The 16667-nt window shown below is 61.5% G+C and overlaps 1 protein-coding gene across 2 annotated transcripts; it reads right to left on the bottom strand.

Moving 5' to 3' along the window:
• Positions 1-382: 382 nt before the first annotated feature.
• GAA (alpha glucosidase) lies at positions 383-15968 on the bottom strand. Of its 2 annotated transcripts, none has more exons than XM_072939766.1 (20): positions 15845-15968; positions 12780-13470; positions 11781-11926; positions 10011-10176; positions 9831-9927; positions 9201-9320; positions 9009-9127; positions 8793-8924; positions 7722-7832; positions 7179-7292; positions 6997-7081; positions 6399-6516; positions 5903-6036; positions 5036-5187; positions 4732-4880; positions 3559-3700; positions 2969-3118; positions 2391-2555; positions 1904-2056; positions 383-1464 (listed from the first exon to the last, which is right to left on the bottom strand). In XM_072939766.1, exons 2-20 carry the CDS (start codon positions 13308-13310, stop codon positions 1405-1407), a joined length of 2844 nt encoding a protein of 947 aa, XP_072795867.1. In that variant the 5' UTR covers positions 13311-13470; positions 15845-15968; the 3' UTR covers positions 383-1404. The 2 variants fall into 2 exon arrangements, with proteins under 2 accessions (XP_072795867.1, XP_072795868.1); XM_072939767.1 differs by having other exon boundaries at positions 15884-15928.
• Between the last annotated feature and the right edge of the window lie 699 nt (positions 15969-16667).

Raw genomic sequence — 16667 nt, 5'->3', positions numbered from 1 at the left:
TTCAAGCTGCTGGGACTGTTGTTCCATTGCTACCATAACAAGTTACCACAGCGTATTTTATAACCAGTGATGAGATGAATAAATGCAAGTAAAAAGTTGCCAAAACACCTGAGCAGACACCAGAGATTCTGGGCGACGTGAGTCCATGACAAGAACCCCGACACACCCCTCACTAGGGCCGCGTCAGAGCCGCGAGATCCGCCGCCCCTGGGTCGGCTGAAGGTGCAGCGACCACACGGAGTGACGCGGGGCTGGTGGGCGCAGAGTGGGCCAGCCACTTCGGAAGACAGCTCAGCAGCTTCTTAAAACATTAACCACCACCCGCCCCTTCCTTACCACCCCTGGTATTTGCTCAAGAGAAATAAAAGCATGTCCATTCAGAGACTGCTCACCACATCTTTATTCACAGTAGCCAGAAACTGCAGTCTTAACGTCTGTTAAAATTCTCCACGCGGTGGAAAGCTGTTGGGCGGTGAAAAAGCACACACAACATGGATGAATCTCAATGTTAGACAAGACAGGTATGCTGTGTGACTCCATTTATACAAAATTCCAGAAAACATTAACTGTGCTGACCAAGTGGTTGCCTGGGGAAGGGGGTGGGAGGTAGCTTTATCCACACGGTCCTTGGGGTGGGGGGCCCATCTCCCACCGTGCCTGTGGCACCAGGCCCAGCTGTGTCCTCGAGTCACCTTAGAGCCGGGTGACATGGGGGTGTGCGGTGATGTGGGTACACAATGATGCTGCTTTGAGAGCACACAGCACAGCACTCGCCCACCCGGGCAAGTCCAGGGCCCATCGAGGATGGAGGGGCTGTTGCTGTGTCAGTCTGGAGACACAGCCTCCCTACCCCGAATCCCAGAAGGACCAGCAGAAGCATTGCAGATGCCCCTTTTATTAAAAACAATTGCACTTTAGATGAAGGGTGTCCCAAACCCTGTGAGTTCTGCCGAGTCCCCAGGCCCCTCCTCAGACTGGTGGACAGCCCCACCTGTGTGGGGCAGCGGCCCCAGGTCTGCTTCCATCAGGTCAGGGCAGCAGCAGAGCCGCCCGTGGTTGGGACCCTGGGGTGAAGGTACCACCCATCCCAAGCACCACCTCTGCGCCACAGGCAGGCAGCGGTGGCTGGCGGTGCACACGTCACAGTGACAGGCCCCGCCCGGAGAGGCAAACCTTCCAGTGCAGCATTCCAAACAGCACCTTCAGGGCCCTCTGCCGACTGGGATCTATGCAAACAACTCAGACGAGCCTCTGGCCCAGAGCCGGGGAAGCAGACTCACAAGCAGGTTCGGGTGTTCAGGGAAGTCAGCGCCATGTGACACTAGGCCCTCACACGGCTGACCGAGGGCGCGCAGTGCTGAGCTGCTGGGAAGTCTAAGGGACCACACACCACTGGGCCCTGAGTTAAGACCAACTGATGAGAAACTGCTTTCCCATCGTCAGCGAGACAGGGATGTCCAGGGTCTGGGGAAGAGAAACAGAAGAAAACTTGGTCACTAAACACTTGGCAACAGAGGTGAGGCAGACAGGAGTCTGGACATAGGTGGGTGGTGGACATGGGGCCTTCCTGGCCCTGTAAGCTGCTCAGTGTGTTTCCCCGCAGTGCCCTGGGCAGTGGCTGCCTCAGTTTGCTTTGGAAGTTAGCTGAGCTGCCCTTCACCCAGTGGCGGACACTGGACACGGGCAGAGGAAAGATACGGGCAGAGTACGAGGAAGCCGACCTTCCTGTTCCTCCCCCGAGAAGCCAGTTCCTTTCCGCCCCCTGTGAGGCCTGAGTGTCCTCCCACTTCTGGACAGAGTCCTGTGATGCCAGCTCAACGGGTACCTCCTGCCCCCTCACGCATCCTCTGGGGACAGACCCCCTGGGGATAGGCCCTCTGGCCCCAGATGTGGGCCCTCTTGCCTCAGTGTCAGGGCTGTAGGTGAAGTCAGAGACAGGAACGCCGTTGCAGAGGACCTGCTGGGGGGCCATGGCCACCCCAAGGACGATCACCTTCCTCAGCTGCAGGCTGGCCCCCTCACTGCTCACACGCACCAACTGGTTCACGACAGTGTTCTGGACGGAGCAGAGACAGAGACAGAACACGGTCTGTGAGCAGACGGCCTAGGGCAGGGAGCCCCACCGGCGGGACAGGGAGCCCCGCGGGGCCAGCGCTGCTGGACAGCAGACAGGGAGGGCAGCTCAGCAGCATGCCCACGCAGACAAAGCCTGGGCCACTGGCACAGTGCAAGGGGCTCGGCCGAAGCGCTCAGTCCATGAGCCCCTCTCCCCGCCAGTTGGGCTGACCCAGGGACAGGGGGCCACCCCGGGACCCCAGGCCAGCGCCCCTCACCAAATCTGGATGGTCACCCCAAGATGGCCCCCAGCCTAGGCAGGCCCCAGGACTCACGTTTCCAGCCAGAAAGATGACCTGCGTGTAGGCCCCGCGCTCCAGCACCCCCAGGCTCTCCCCGTCGTCCCAGAACAGCTCCCCTCGGGCCTCCCCGCTCGGGGTCAGTGCCACGGCCAGGGCCATGGGCTGTTTGCGGGACTCTGTGGTTATGAGGCCTGGGCCCTGGAGGAGGTGGCCCATGTCACTGTCCCCAGCCTGGTGGAGGCCCCCAGACCCAGGTGTGAGAAGCACTGGGCTGTGACAGCGTCATGCTGCAAGAAACCAGGATCTGCAGGACAGCCTGCAGCCGAGCAGCCTGGATGCCTGTGGTGACCACCCTGGCCCAGGTGGATCCCTCAGAGGACGTAAGAGGCCCGCAGAGGCTTGCTGACGGACTGTTTTCTGAGAATGGCCAGTGAAGCCGGCCTCCCCTCTGCCCACCCCAGCAGATATATCTGGCCTGGTTCCTCCTCAACCCTCAGAACTATCATCTCTGCTTGGGGGCCTGAGGGTGGACCCCCAGTTGAACAGAGGCACATGGGGGTCCTAGCAGCTCCAGTGCTGGACAGATGGGCTTGGGGGCCCGGCCCAGGTACCTGCATGGGGATGATGTGACCGGCCCGGACGTGGAGGTTGATGGTGTCCAGTGGGGCGGGTAGCATCACCCACTGCCCCTCACTGTGGATGATGGATGTTAGGGGTGCAGCGGGCGGAGGTGGATGGCTGCCAAAGGCCTGAACTGGCACCTGGAGGGTTTGTCATGTCACAAAGGGTCCTGGGCAGTGCCAAGACCCTGCGCTGTTGTCGAGAGCCAAGGGTGGAGACCTGGCCACGCAGTGGGGACAGTGTGAGAGGCCTGAGATACAGCATGAGACACAGCACCAGGGCTCCAGTGGGGCAGGTCAGAGGACACAGGGAGGGGCAGGAGTTTGAGGGCATGAGAACTAGAGTCCAGGCTCAGCTAAGCAGCAAGTCAGCTTAGCCTCAGTTTCCTCATCTGAGAAATGGGTTCCTGCAAGGACTGCAGGAATGATGCTGGTGGAGCACCCAGGGGAGGCCCACGTGTAACCAGGCAGGACTCGACAAACGTGCGCGTTTTTCACCATCTGGCCCACACCAACAGAGCCAGAAGGAGGGCTCCCTCAGGCTCCCCAGTCCTCCTTGGTTTCAGGGGCCCAAGACTCACCATCTGCAGGTCATACCACGTGCCTCGGGGGAAGTAGCCAGTGACCTCAACCTTCCCAGCCTCGAGCACCGGGGTGATGAGCAGAGCCTCCCCCCATAGGAGCTGGTGGTCCACGGTCCAGGTGTGGGGGTCTTTGGGGAACCTTCAAACAGGAGGGACCAAGGCAAGGGGGAGGCTAATCACCTCTGAGGTCAGTGGGCTCAAAAGGTCCAAGGGAACTCGGAAAGGAACCAGGGGACCTGGGGTTACATGTGGCAGAGCTGGTTCTGGCCGACTGAAGTCAAGGCAGAAGCCAAGAGCGACCCCCCCCCACCCCGGCCCGGCGTTCTGGCACAATGCACTCACACCTGCCGTTTGCAAGCTATGTCCTTGCCCACGTGTCTGCTTGGCTCTTAATACTGGTTTTACCCCTGGTCTGAGGTTCTGGGCATTTAGGGACCGTGAGTACGACTTCATTGGCAATGTTTTCTCCCTTTCATTCCCCTTGGCAACCTACATTCAGAGCGGTTTTAATACTTTTCTGTTTATGTTCGGAGAAGTGTCACTTTTTTCCCCCTAAGTTACACCTCCTTCCCTTTGCTTTTTGCTTTTGATGCTTAGAAAGCCCTCTCCTGCCAGAGCATAGAGAAGCATTCACTTCTGTTTTCCTGTGGCATTCTCTCCAGCTCAATTTTTGACATTTAATTACTCAGTCCATCTGGAATTTATGTTTGTGCCATGCGAGGGGAAAATAAATTGATTTTTGCAAACAGCTAACTAATGACCTTACTACTGGAGAATCCTTAAGCCAACGATCTGAGGTGCCACTTGATGGCTGGTACGGTACCTCTTAGGTATACGAAGTCCTATTGGGGGCGTCTACTGGATTCTTCTGTGGTCTTGTTCTCTTAAGCCCCAAATGGACTCAATCATGGGAGTCTACAAGTTGCTTTACCGTCTGGTAGGCCTGGTCTGTACTCAGTGTGCTTCAGCCTAGGTTTTCTTTATGGAGTGCCCCAAGTCGGGCTGGAATCTAAGGGGTGGGGACTGGGGGTGCAGTGGGCACCCCAGGGAGAGGGCCCAGGTTTTGCTTCAACCTCCTCCCTCTCTTGGTGCCTGGTACACCCCCTGTGGCAGGACGGCCACCCTGGGGTCAGTGGGCCCAAGGTTATCGCTCCCGACCCAGACACTCACTCCAGGAAGAGGGGCCGAGCCACGGTCTCACCCCTGACGTGGGCCCCGTGGAACAGCGTGTAAAGGTGGGGCAGGAGCGCGTAGCGCAGGCCCAAGGCCTTCCTCATGGCTTGCTGCGCCGTCTCGCTGAACCTGTACGGCTCCTGCGGCTGCAGCGGGGGGTGGAGGGAGCGGAGGAAACACCTAGGATCTGGGGTCCAGGACCCTGAGGTCCCCCCACCCTGGAGACCGGGCACTTTTGAGCCCGTGTCAGGCTGGCTGGCACAGAAAGCGGGCGTTCCGCAGAGCACGGCCCGCGCCCTACCAGGCTGCTGAGGTCGTTGTGGTTCCGCATGAAGGGGTAGAAGGCCCCCAGCTGGGTCCAGCGCACGCACAGCTCCTCCGAGGTGTTGCCCAGGAAGCCGCAGACGTCCGCCCCCACCAGGGGCACCCCCAGCAGATTGAAGAGCAGGATGGCTGGGAGGCAGAGTCAGACGGGTCTCAGGCTGCCACAGCCGGACCAGTCCAGAGCCAAGGAGCCCGACAGTGTCTGCTGAGCTGGCTGGAGGCAAGGATCCCTCCCAACAGCCCTCCCACCAGGCCCCACCTTCCCCAGAGAGCTCAGCTCAGCAGACTCCCGGCAGCCTGAGGCTCTGCAGACGCTCGCACACAGAAGCAAAAGTCTATGAAAGCACATCCAGGCTGGGGCTTTGGCGGAGGCTCTTTTTGGCTGTGGCTCAGGGGGTCACTTCTAACCCCTTCCCCAGGGCTCCCGAGCCCTCTCTGGGCCTAACACGTGTCTGCAGCATCAGAGCTCTCAGAACAGAAATCAAATTCCTCTTCGCAGGGTGGAGCCGGGCACTGAGATGAGGGGTGGGGGTACCCTGACAGAGCTCGGATGCAGTTTCACACAGCCCAGGATGTGGTCACCAGAAGGGACATTCTGCTGGCAGACAGTAGCCAGCATGAAACGGAGATGGGAAGCTTTGGAAGAGAGGCACCACAGGTGAGCCCCTGCACAAGTGAGCCCCCCTGCATGGGTGCACAGGGCCCGGGGTGGGCCTCATGCCCCACAGGGTTTGGCGGTGGACCCCACGCCATTGCAGCAGTGTCTGAGGACTCAGCTCTGGGCAAACCTCCACAGAGAGTGGCCCACAGTCCCCCTCACACCCCTCTTGACCGGTGCGCTCACCTGACACGGAGTAGGAGAGCTGCTCCCAGCTGCTCCACACGTCCCCTGTCCAGTGGCCAGCGTATCGGCCGTGGCCAGCAAAGGTTGAGCGAGAGATCACGAAGGGCCGCCTCCCCCGAGCCTTCACCAGGGCTCTGGGTGGAGCAGGGGGACAGGGATGTGTGAGTGGGGTCACCGAGAGCACGGGGAAGCAGCAGGGTAGACGAGCTGGGGGCACGGAGCTAGCTGGCTGAGGCTGCCGCCAGTGACTGCTGGGCAGTCAGCTCTGCCACTTGATGACACTCAGAGACGCATGTGTCATGGGAAGGACAAGCGTCCCTCGAGTGCCACGGGAGCCAGAGGTGCTGGTCAGCCCTGACCTTGCTGTCCAGGCACCACACCCTTCCTGAGGCACTAGGCGTGGAGCTGGGGGAGGGAGCTGGAGTGGCAGGGGACCTGGGGCCTCCTCTTCTTCCCGTACCCAGCCCCTCGCAGCACCTGGCCTGGAGCCCCTCACCTGTGGGAGGCGAAGGCCTCAGTCAGGCCATACAGGTTGTGCAGGTTGTAGTGCGTGGAGAGGAACTGCTGGCTGGAGGCGCAGATGGTGGCTGCCCGGAGGGTCCCGCCGACCACCCCTGGAGGAGAGGGGGCGGTTTCCTTGGAGTCTCTACCTGGAAGGCTGGTGCCCCTCACATTCTGGGAGCCCCTCTAGGATTTGAGGTACGTCCCTGAAGTCTTCACTTTTCCAAGGACAGGACAAGGTGACTCTGCAGGCTGGCCCCTGCAGACCCCAGACCGCACATCCGCCTGCTCCTCAACCACTTCAAGTCTTGCCCTGTGCAGCTGCCAAAGTCTGAAATCCCCCCGGCCCCTCTTCCCCCGCAAAGGGTCTCGCCTCTGCTGCACGTGCCCGGTCAGTGTTGTGTGGCTGGGGTCTCCCCACCTGAACCTTACTCCTGGGGTTCCCCTCGCCTTTCCCGGGGTGGCTGCTGTCCACTGGCTTCTCAGAAACCACAGCTTTGAGCCTCCCAAACCAGAGAAGGGAAATCCCTTATTTGAGCCATTAAACTCTCAGCCGACTGGTGCTAGTGGGTGGGCAGGTGGGGGCAGCTCACCTGGCACGTAGGGCGGGTTCTCCAGGTCACTGTTGGGGCAGCCGTCCACAGAGCCCTTCACGAAGTTGGATGGCTCGTTCATGTCCTGTGAGAGAGCCCCTGGGGGTGGGCGCCTGGCCTGGCACAGAGGGTGGGGCTGGTCCCCGAGACCACAGGACACCCAGGGGCAGGGCCACACTCACAATCCACATGCCATCGAAGGGCACCTGGGCGTGGAACTCGCCCACCATGTCCTGCCACCAGCCTAGGGCCTCGGGGTTGGTGAAGTCGGGGAAGGCGGTGAGTCCGGGCCACACCTGGACGAGAGGCCAGAGGGGAGATGGAGGCCCGGGGCATTCCGGCCACGGGCAGGGCCGCAGCCTCACTACCTCCCCAGCGATGGCGGACGGCGGAGGGGAGGAGCGGGGGGACACACTGCAGGGAAAACCTCATCAGAGGCCACTTTCAGGCGGGGGCCCGAGGCCCCGGAACCCCCTCCTCCTGGCTTGGGCCCAGCCTGGAGCGCAAGGCCTGGCCTCTGCCCGGGAGCTGTCGGGACAATGTGGAGGCCCCCAGGCCCCTGAGGGTCTGCAGAGCTCGTGCCCAAGCTGCCCGCGAACAAGGGTCCCTGGCAGAAGGCTTCGAAGTGGCGTTTCTGGTCCTTGTCACCCCCAGTGTGACCCCTTCTCAGCCCCACTGGCCAGAGACCTCTGCCCTCTCACCCTTGCCTCCAGGCCCTGCCGTACCTTCCCAATCAGAGGCTGCCCGGTCTCGTTGGTGATGAAGACCCCCCGCCGCAGGCCCTCGTCGTAGGGGCGGTAGGTCCCGGCGGGGCTGGAGCTGCTGATGGCAGGATCCTGGGGTGAGAGGGACCAGTCAGAACGGGAAGACAACGCCTGAAGCTTTGGCACCATCGCCAGGAAAACGCGGAAACGCTCTCTACAAATGTTAAAGAGGCCAGGCGGCCATGCACGAGCCGGCCTGCCGGGTGTGGACGTGCACGTGACCTCTCCCCTAGAGACTGGAGGCAGCAGGGGCGCCTGTGGCCGACGGGGGCACACCCGGGTGCAAGCCTTACCTCCGCGTTAAGGGTCTAGGGTTTCACAAACATTCTATGGTGAGCATATACTTCACTTAGAACAAAAAAGGAAAAGGTTCCATCTGACCTCCCTGCTCTGAGTGCCCCCTGCATGCTGCTGTCCTCAGAGGGGCTGTGAGGATGGAAATGACCATCAGCCGAACTCCAAACGCACTTCCTGTCCTGAGAGGGTATCCACGGTGGTGACCGTTTGGTCATCTTAGCCCCCACTCCCCACCTTCTCCTTCTCTGGCTGCAGGCTGGCCCGGCCACACCAGCCCCGGAATCGCTCGCACCCCTTCTGGCTGCAGGGACTGGCCCGGGGAACGAGCCTTTGAGCTGAGCTGCCCAGGCCCTGCCCTCCTTCCCACAAGACAGAGCTGACTGGGGGGGGCAGGGCCAGCGGCCCCGGCACAAAGCTCCACGGGCCTTCCATGCTGACAGGTATCAGCTGAGCAACGCCCCCACCCCCACAGCTTGCTCTAAGCTCTGCAAGTAACCTGTGGCTGGAGGGGTCCTGAACAATGGACAGAGGATTCCAGGGACGTCCCCAGACGGCAGGGGCCAAATCTGTGAATCTGATGTTCCCTCAACATCGGAGACCCTCATAAACGTCCTCAGTGGCCGCGGCTGGGATGAGACGATGCCACCCAGAGTTGGAGCTACCAGACACTGGGACCCTCTTCCTCCCAAAGAAGATGCTCCACGTGGCACGGGGTGGGAGGGACAGGGCACTCACGACGATCAGCATGTACCGCCGGCCGCCCTGGTGGAGCTCCTGCACCATGGCCGGGAAGTCCCCGAAGCCGTCCTTGTTGAAAGTGAAGTCCCTCCTGGCGTCCATGTAGTCCACGTCGTTCCACTGGACGTCCTGCAGCCACAGCACAGGAGCGGTCGGGGCCCAGGCTCGCTGCACCTGGCCGGCCGCTGCCCCAGGCCCCTCCCCGGCACTCACCAGGGGGAAATGGGCCCTGGTCATGTTCTCCACAACCTGGCGGGTGACGGCGGTGGAGGAGTAGCCCCAGCGACACAGGTGGAAGCCCAGGCCCCAGTACGGCGGCATGAACGGGTGGCCTGGGAGCCAAGGGGACTGTGAGTGGACAGCAGGGGCCCGGGAGGACGGAGCCGGGCCAGGAAGCAGGCCTACCCACGATGTCCAGGTACTGCTGCACTGCGTTCTTGGGCTCCGGGCCCAGGAAGACGTACAAGTCCAGAATCCCGCCTGTCGACCTCCAGCTGAGGGCCGGGCTTGGCTGTAGGACCACGTCTGGGGGAAGCAGCCCCGAGACTCAGAGACAAATACTTGCCCCCCCCCGCCCCCTCCCCCACCCCCACGGCCTTCGGAGCTGCATCAATGGGCCAAAGCACCACTGGACAGGTGGGGTCCTCCCACAGGGAGCTTGGGGGCGCTGGGGAAGTCACTCTGAGCCCAGCTTGCTGAGGGACTTGGAGCAGGACAGGAGGAGGCTGAGCAGCTAGGCCCAAGAACCCTCTTTCTGGCCTTGGCCTGGCCCTGGGAAGAAGTCCCAGAGCCCACTTCAGGGGCACTGAAGGACAGAGCTGGCAGAGGCCACAACCCACTGGTCATTTCTCAGAAGAGCGAACGAGCCCAGACCCCCCCCTGCCTCCTCCTCTACCTTCAGCCTGTCAGGCAGGTAGAGAGCCCCACCTCCCTCTATGAAGGAGGGGGTGCAGTCACGCCAGGGAAACCCTGGCAGGGGGCTCAGAAGCAGAACTGGCTGGGGGACATGGGGGGCCCCAGTGCCAGCTGGCTTACCCATGGCATTGCTGTTCAGCAGGAAGACCCCGTGAGCTGACCCGTCGTCCTCCAGCACAAGGTAGAAAGGGTGGGACCCGTACAGGTTCACATCAGGCTGGGACACAGCGGACATCTGGCTTTAGTTCCCGGCCCATGCGGCCCCTCTGATCCCAGGTCCCACCCTAGCTGCCCCTTTACCACGGGGGCGATGTCCCGATTCCAGAGGGTGACCTTGGTCCAGTTGGTACTGAGCATCAGGGGCCCGAGGTGTTCGGCAAGGCCTGTGATGTGCTGGGATGGCAGGGAGGTGGACAGCTGCAGAAACTGGTCAGCAAAGAACAGGGGAGCCACGGTGGTGTTCAGCCTGCCGGGAAGAGACGAGAGGCCAATGGCCCCAGGAGCCCTGACCGTGCGCAGACACTGGGTAGGGGCTGCCTGAAACCCTCCTAGTCCTGGGAGTCGTGGCCCCGAGCACCTCCCGAGAGGGCCAGACTGCTCCTGACTCCGTGGAGCTGCCCAGCCAGGGGCTGCTGGGGAGCCTCGAAGCTCCCCCTCCGCCTGGAAGACGCGTCACGGCTAACTTCACGGGACGGGCTCCAGCTCCACCCGCCCACACTGGGCAGGACTCTGCTCACCTGCGTGCCGGGTGTGTTTTCAAGACCAAGACCTGATAAATGCTTAGAAACTTCTCTCAGAACTCTGCCTGAAGGTCAGCTTCCCAGGCCGCCCCGCTGCGCCTGCACAGCCCATTTCTGCCCTGGCACTGCCCTGCCGTGGGCTCGAGCTGCTGCTCCCTGCTGGCTCAGCCCCAGGAGCAGGTCCATCAAGCCCAGCCAAGAAGTGGACGGTGACAAAAGCAAGAAATGCACTTCAGAAGGCCAGATCTCTGAAGATCAGGGCCCGTACAAGTTCCCTCCTTCCAAGTGTGTGGCTGAGCTCAGTGCAAAGCAGGGCCTTGTCGGTCAGCACACATTTAGGCAGGACCTTGTGGGTGAAGTGCACGGGGTGCGTCCTGGGAAATGGCCTTGCACAGTCCAGCGTCAAGGCCAGGCAGCCGCAGAAGAACCACTGGCCCTGCGGCTGGGGGAACTGGGCCGCTTCTGGGCCCGGACACACCCAACACTCGGACTCACAGCCTCGGCACTGGAGTCTAAGAGATGCTTCCTGCATCCAGTACCTGGGGGGCGGGCGGAGGGGGAGGCGAGGGCGAGACCAAGCACGGCCCTGTTCTCTCCACGAGTATCCGCCAGGCCCTGCTGCAGGTCAGAACTGCTCTAGGAGCTGGCGGCTCAGGAGGGAACAGCAGATGGCAGCCCTGATCCAAGCAAGGGTAAGATCCCACAGGGGGACAAACCCTACAGGGACATGGAGCAGAGTGGCCAATAGCATGGACGCTGGCTCTGGCTCTGTCACTGCCAGCAAGGGCCTGGCCTCTCTCTGTCTCTGTTCTCCCGTCTGTAAAGTGGGGATGAAACAGCACCTACATCCGAGGCGTCGTGGGGGTTAGAAGGGTGAATAGCCATGGTGCCTGGTGTGCTGGATGTGTGATACGTGGTAGGTGATAAATGAGGATAAAGCGGGGTTGGGGAGCACTCTAGGCTGAGCCAGGGGTCCTCAGCCCAGCTCTGCTGACGTTCTGCTGACAGCTCCGTGTTCTGGGCTGTCCTGCGCACTGTGGGGTGTTGAGTGGCATCCCTGTGCCCTCACCCCCGGTACTGACATCCTAAACGTCTCCAGCTGTTGTCCAATGTCCCCCAGGGGAAAATCACCCCAAGGGGAACCCTGGGCTAGATGGTTGCAGGGGCCCCTGAGGACTCCAGTTGGAGGGAGCAGTGAGCACCACGACCCAGGGGTCAGGAACACTAGAGTGGCCAGAGGGGGAGGTGGACCACCATGGGATCAGAGATGCCATTCTCCAGCTCCCTGACCCTCCCACCAGGTGGAGGGCACAGAGACCAGGGCACTCACAGCACCCGTCCATCCAGCTTCCGCCGCACGACCACCCCAAAGGGCTCCTCCGAGAACGCCACACTGTAGAGCGTGGACGGTGCCCGGCTGTGGACACGCGGGGTCTCCAAGGGCACTTCGTAGCGCCTGTTGGTGGGATCTTTGATCTGGAAGATGAGAGCAGTGTTGTCACGAGGCCCTTGGTGGCCGGCCATCCCTGCACACCTGCCCACTCTGTCCTTCACCCTCCAGAGGAGCGAGGGGTCAGCTCAGGTCCCAGCATGGCTGCATGCAGCGTGTGTGCGTGGATGGACTGGTCAACATCCCTGAGCCTGCGTCCTTATCTACAGAGCCAGAAGCGCACCCCCTGTGGGCTGCCAGGTAAGATACAGAAAGCCCAGGAGATCTGTGTAAGTATTTTTTCAGTGTAAGTATGTCTCAGATACTGTGTGGGACATACTCACACTAACGCCACCCCCAATTCCTTAGTTATCCGGAGTTCAAATCCGTATTGGTATTTGCTGACCCTGGCAATGCTCTTCTGCCCGGCACACCTTGTCACAGGGAGAGTGTCAAAACATACCTAGAGCACCCAACCCTCGTCTGGTACACAGTCATCACTCAGGAATCCCGGGCTGTCATCAATGACTTTGTTAAGCTAATGGAGCCGCACTGCGCCGCGTGCTGCAGGCTCTCACAGTCACTCAGCTGACGAGTTTTTACTGAGCACCTGCTCCAGGCACTGTCCAGTGTCTCTTCCCTTGCTGGTCTCGGTTGGGATGTCACTTCCTGGGGGAGACCTAACCTCCTACCCCCACATCCTGAGCCCTGCCCTCCAGAGCAAGTTCTGGAACCTTCTAGTCACTGTCTTAGTGACCCCTGTCCCCTGAGTGTGTGTCTGCTCACACCTGGACCCCAGGGGAGGGCACCACACACATCTGTGCATGAGCAAACACCCGGTAGAGCCCGTCTTCACCCACTACCAACACGCTCTCTGGCCCCCCCCACCGCCCCGCCCACCGTGAGGTGGAGCCGGCTCTCGGTCTCCATCAGCACATCCAGCCGTAAGGTCATGATGTCCTTGGGGAAGAAGGTCGGGGTGGTGCGCGTCAGGGTGGCTGTGTAGCCCGTCTCCGTGGTGGTCAGGTTCTCCAGCTTGTAACTGGGGTAGCCGGAAGGGAAGAAGCACCAGGGCTGCCCCATCTGGGCCCCGGGAGGCCGCTGCCTCGCGGGCACGTAGCAGCAGCCCCGGGCCTCGCACTGCTCCCGGGTGATGGCCTTGTCTGGGGCACAGTCGAAGCGGCCAGCGGGGGGCAGGTTGCACTGTGTGGGCGCTGCCCTGGGGCTGCCTTGGTGCCCTGGGGCGGGCCGGGGCCCTAGGCCACTGGCTCCCAGCTGGCGAGCTTGGTACATCTCCTCGGGTGCTCGGGAGAAGCTGCACAGCTCTCGGGGGGCCACTGCGAAGTTGTACAGCAGGATGTGCCCCAGGAGGACCAAGGAGGCAAGGGCGCAGACCCCCTGCAGGGTGTGGGAGCAGGGCGGCCACCTCATGTCTGGGTGCTGTGGGCAGCGGGTCCTGGAGGCCTGCAGACAGGAACCAGGCTCAATGGGATGGCAGGAGGGGTGGCTGGGGCCTCGGGGGCCTCTCAAAGCAGCTTCCAGACAGGAACCTGTGGCCCATGGACAGCCCCCAGGGCAGAGGTGAGGTCCGCTGAGGAAGCAGGGCCGACGTGGGGGAGGGAAGAAAAAGGAAAAAGAGAAAAGTCCCAAACAGGGTAGTGGCAGTGGATTTGAAATCTTCAGATATGTCCCAAACGAAACACATTTAGAACGTCTGTAAAAATGACTTAATAACGCACAAAGACCCACGGGACAGGCTGACAAGCGGAACGAACAAGCTCCGACAGTAGAGTAAGTCCCGCCCCTGTGTGGAGGCTGTGGCCCAGGTGACTACGTCCTGGCCAACGGGGCGGAAGCGCAGCCCGCTCCGTGCCTCTCCGGCTGACTGGGATGCAGACACAGCCTGTGATGGGTCTCAGCCACTGCAGCCCGGGGGCCTACTCGCGGATGGCCCCAGGACTGGCCCCCGCGGTCAAGTGGGGGAGACACCTGTCACGGGGGTCTGGTTCGGGGTCTCTGTCGCAGCAGCCGCACCGGAGCCTCACCTGGTGACTCCCATGCCAGGACTGTTACCACCTGTGCTGTGCTCACCTGCACGTTCTAAATACTTTATAGGGAACACTGTTGGTCCAGCTCCTCCAAGGAGCAGCAGACATCCACATAGGACTAAACATGTGAGGATTTTACTAGAGGAGTCCTTTTTATGTCTGAGAGAAAATGGGGAGGTTGCTGGGGAGGGCTGGGAGAGCCATCACACCCATGCAAGTCTGACCTCCCTCCCCAGGAGGGCGGTGGGTCCAAGCACTGCAGACGGCTGTGCAGGTTAAGGAAGTCTGGGCAAGGCCACAGGGTGGGGGGTCCTTGAGCCAAAAGCTGGCAGTTAGAGGGGTCTCAGTCTCCCAGAAGCAGCCGGCCCTAGTATTATGGCTGGGAGGCAGCCTGGCTTCGCAGGAGATGCAGTGATGGACTTCTGGGCACAGCAGCCAAGCCTCTGTCTGTGGCAGGAGGTCTGTGAATTCTTTCAGCCACCAGAAACATGCAAGTATTGGGAAAAAGTCACATGCCAGCGGGAAGTGGGCCCAGGTCACCGAGACAGTCTAAGTCTCTCACAGACACGGCCTGGCTAGTGTGGGTCCCTGGTATGTTAGGTGCAAGAGTGAATTGTTTTTATTCATGACACTCTTAACACCAAAAGTGTGGGGATTTTCCACAGCAGTCAATTCCCCCGTTCTCCAGACACCAGCCAGGTGCCCAGCAATTCAGTTCTGACACCAACTCCCAGCGTTAAGTTAGCGCAGACCTCACAGGTGGCGGGGCTCAGGCCCCCAAGACCCCCCTCACTTCAGACACTAATCACAAGCCCCAGGTTGTCGCTGGCACTTCTGACTAAGAGGCTATAAATTCCAGGATTCACACAACACCCCTCACCTCCTCAAGTTCAACAACTGGCTTGAACCACTCACAGAACGCAAGAAAGCGCTTTACTATTATCTGTTTATTATGAAGGACACAACCTAGGAAATCCAGACGGCGCGGTACGGAGAGGGTATGCAGAGCTCCCACGCCCTCTCCGGGCCGGCTGCCCTCCGAGCACAAATGTGCTCACCAGCTTGGAAGCCCTCCAAACCCCAGCCAGTTTAGGGTCATCATGTAGGCACGACTGATGACATCACTGACCGCCGGTGATTAGCTCAATTAGATACCGTACAGTGTCCCGGCTCCATCTGATCATGCTTGGCTACATCTGACTTTGTGATCATGATGGTTCAGACACTGGGGAACTCAGTGTAGTCCAGGGGTCCTTGCTCCGGAGCCCTTGGGCAATTCCCATGGCCCTTCCCACCCAGACTTCAGAAGCCGCAGAGGTGGCCAGGGGCACGGCCAGGGGGGCAGCCAGGGCAGCATCGCAACCCCCCACCCCGCTCCCATTTTACGGACAGTGGAGAGAGCCGCCCTCAGAGCGCTCGACAACTTAGAAAATGGGGAAGAACTGAAGGTCAGTAGGGAAGAGGCGCTGCTGACCCGGAGAGCCTGTCCCTGCGCTTTCAGGGAAATGGCTCGGACCCGCCGCTCCCCAGGCCGGGGGGGGGGGTTGGTGCAGACACGCCGCGTGCAAAGCCCAGCTCCACGCTGGGAGAGGGGAGTAAAGGGTTCGTAACCTCCTGTGCCTCAGCCTCCTCCCTGTGAACGGGGGCAAGCGCAGCCTCCCTCGCCCAGCTCGAGGGAACCGTGGAGCTTCCGGGGCCCCCGTCGTTACCGCTGCCCACCGCCGCGCGCGGCCCCCGGAACGAAGCGCTCAGCTCCCACAAAAGGAAACCTCTGACGACCAATCAACAGACAGATCGACCCCTCCCCGCTGGGCGGCACGACTGCCCCGACCCGCCAAGCCTCCGGTCTACGGGGCTGCAGCAGACCTCCCGAGCCCCCGGCGCGCGCTGGGACCACCCGCAGCCGGGCCCGCTCACCTCCGCGCGAGCGCGCGCCCGGCCCCGGCCGCAGCTCACCTCCGCGCACGCGCGCTGGGCCCGCGGCGGCTCCCCCGGGATCCCTCGCGGGCTGGCGCGGCGGCGGCGGCGGGTCACGTGATAGGCTGCCGCGCAGGCGCCCTTGGTGAGGCGCGCCCTCTGGTGGCGGGGCGCGTCGGGGCGTCCTCGCGCTCAGGGGCCTCGGCGCGGCGGCAACGTGCTGGGGAAGCGCTCCGGGGAGACGCCGGGCCTTTTGGGGTCCGGGAGGGGCGCGCCCTCCTCCGTCCTCGTCCCGCCACCCTCGGCTTCATGGAGCCCCTCAGGCAGGCCCCAAAGCCAGACTGCCAATCTCGCCAGGAGGGCGGGCGCAGGTGTTCAGCACCCAGACGGCGAAAGTAGCGACCATCTGGAAGCAACGTACACTTATTCCGAAAAGGAAGACATTGTCATAACCCGTAAGACCGACTGTTGTGAAAACGGTCGGTGACAAGGGGCTTTCCGCACACTGAGGGCGTGTGCTATGATGAGGAAGCTTTCCAAAGCGAACTGCAAAAGCCGGAGCCTGTGACCGTCAGGCGGGACCGCGCGCAGAGAGCGCCGCGCGCCGCGTCAAGCCCGACAGCCCCCCAGTTCCCGGACCCCCTCCCCCAACCCCCAGGCAGGGACGGAGTAAATGTCTGTGTGGCTTAAAAAAAAAATCCCTGGGCTGGGATCGGGGGCTTCCCCGCTCCTTTGTGGTTTCTGTAGTTCTGAAATGTTTTACAATAAATACGCGTCTTTCATATTCAGAAAAAAAATTTATTTTCCTGCTGAAAAATGTGAA

This window comes from Vicugna pacos, chromosome 16 (assembly GCF_048564905.1).
Source record: "Vicugna pacos chromosome 16, VicPac4, whole genome shotgun sequence".
Lineage (NCBI taxonomy): Eukaryota > Metazoa > Chordata > Mammalia > Artiodactyla > Camelidae > Vicugna > Vicugna pacos.
Note: the sequence above shows the minus strand (reverse complement) of the source record. Positions and strands in the feature narration are given on the sequence as shown.

Coding starts and splice junctions, on each gene's coding strand:
- GAA (XM_072939766.1), bottom strand. CDS start 13,310: ATGAGGTGGCCGCCCTGCTCCCACACCCTGCAGGGGGTCTGCGCCCTT. Junction 7,082..7,178: donor CCTTCGATGGCATGTGGATT/GTGAGTGTGGCC, acceptor GCTCTCTCACAG/GACATGAACGAGCCATCCAA. Junction 3,701..4,731: donor GCTCGGCCCCTCTTCCTGGA/GTGAGTGTCTGG, acceptor TCCTGTTTGAAG/GTTCCCCAAAGACCCCCACA.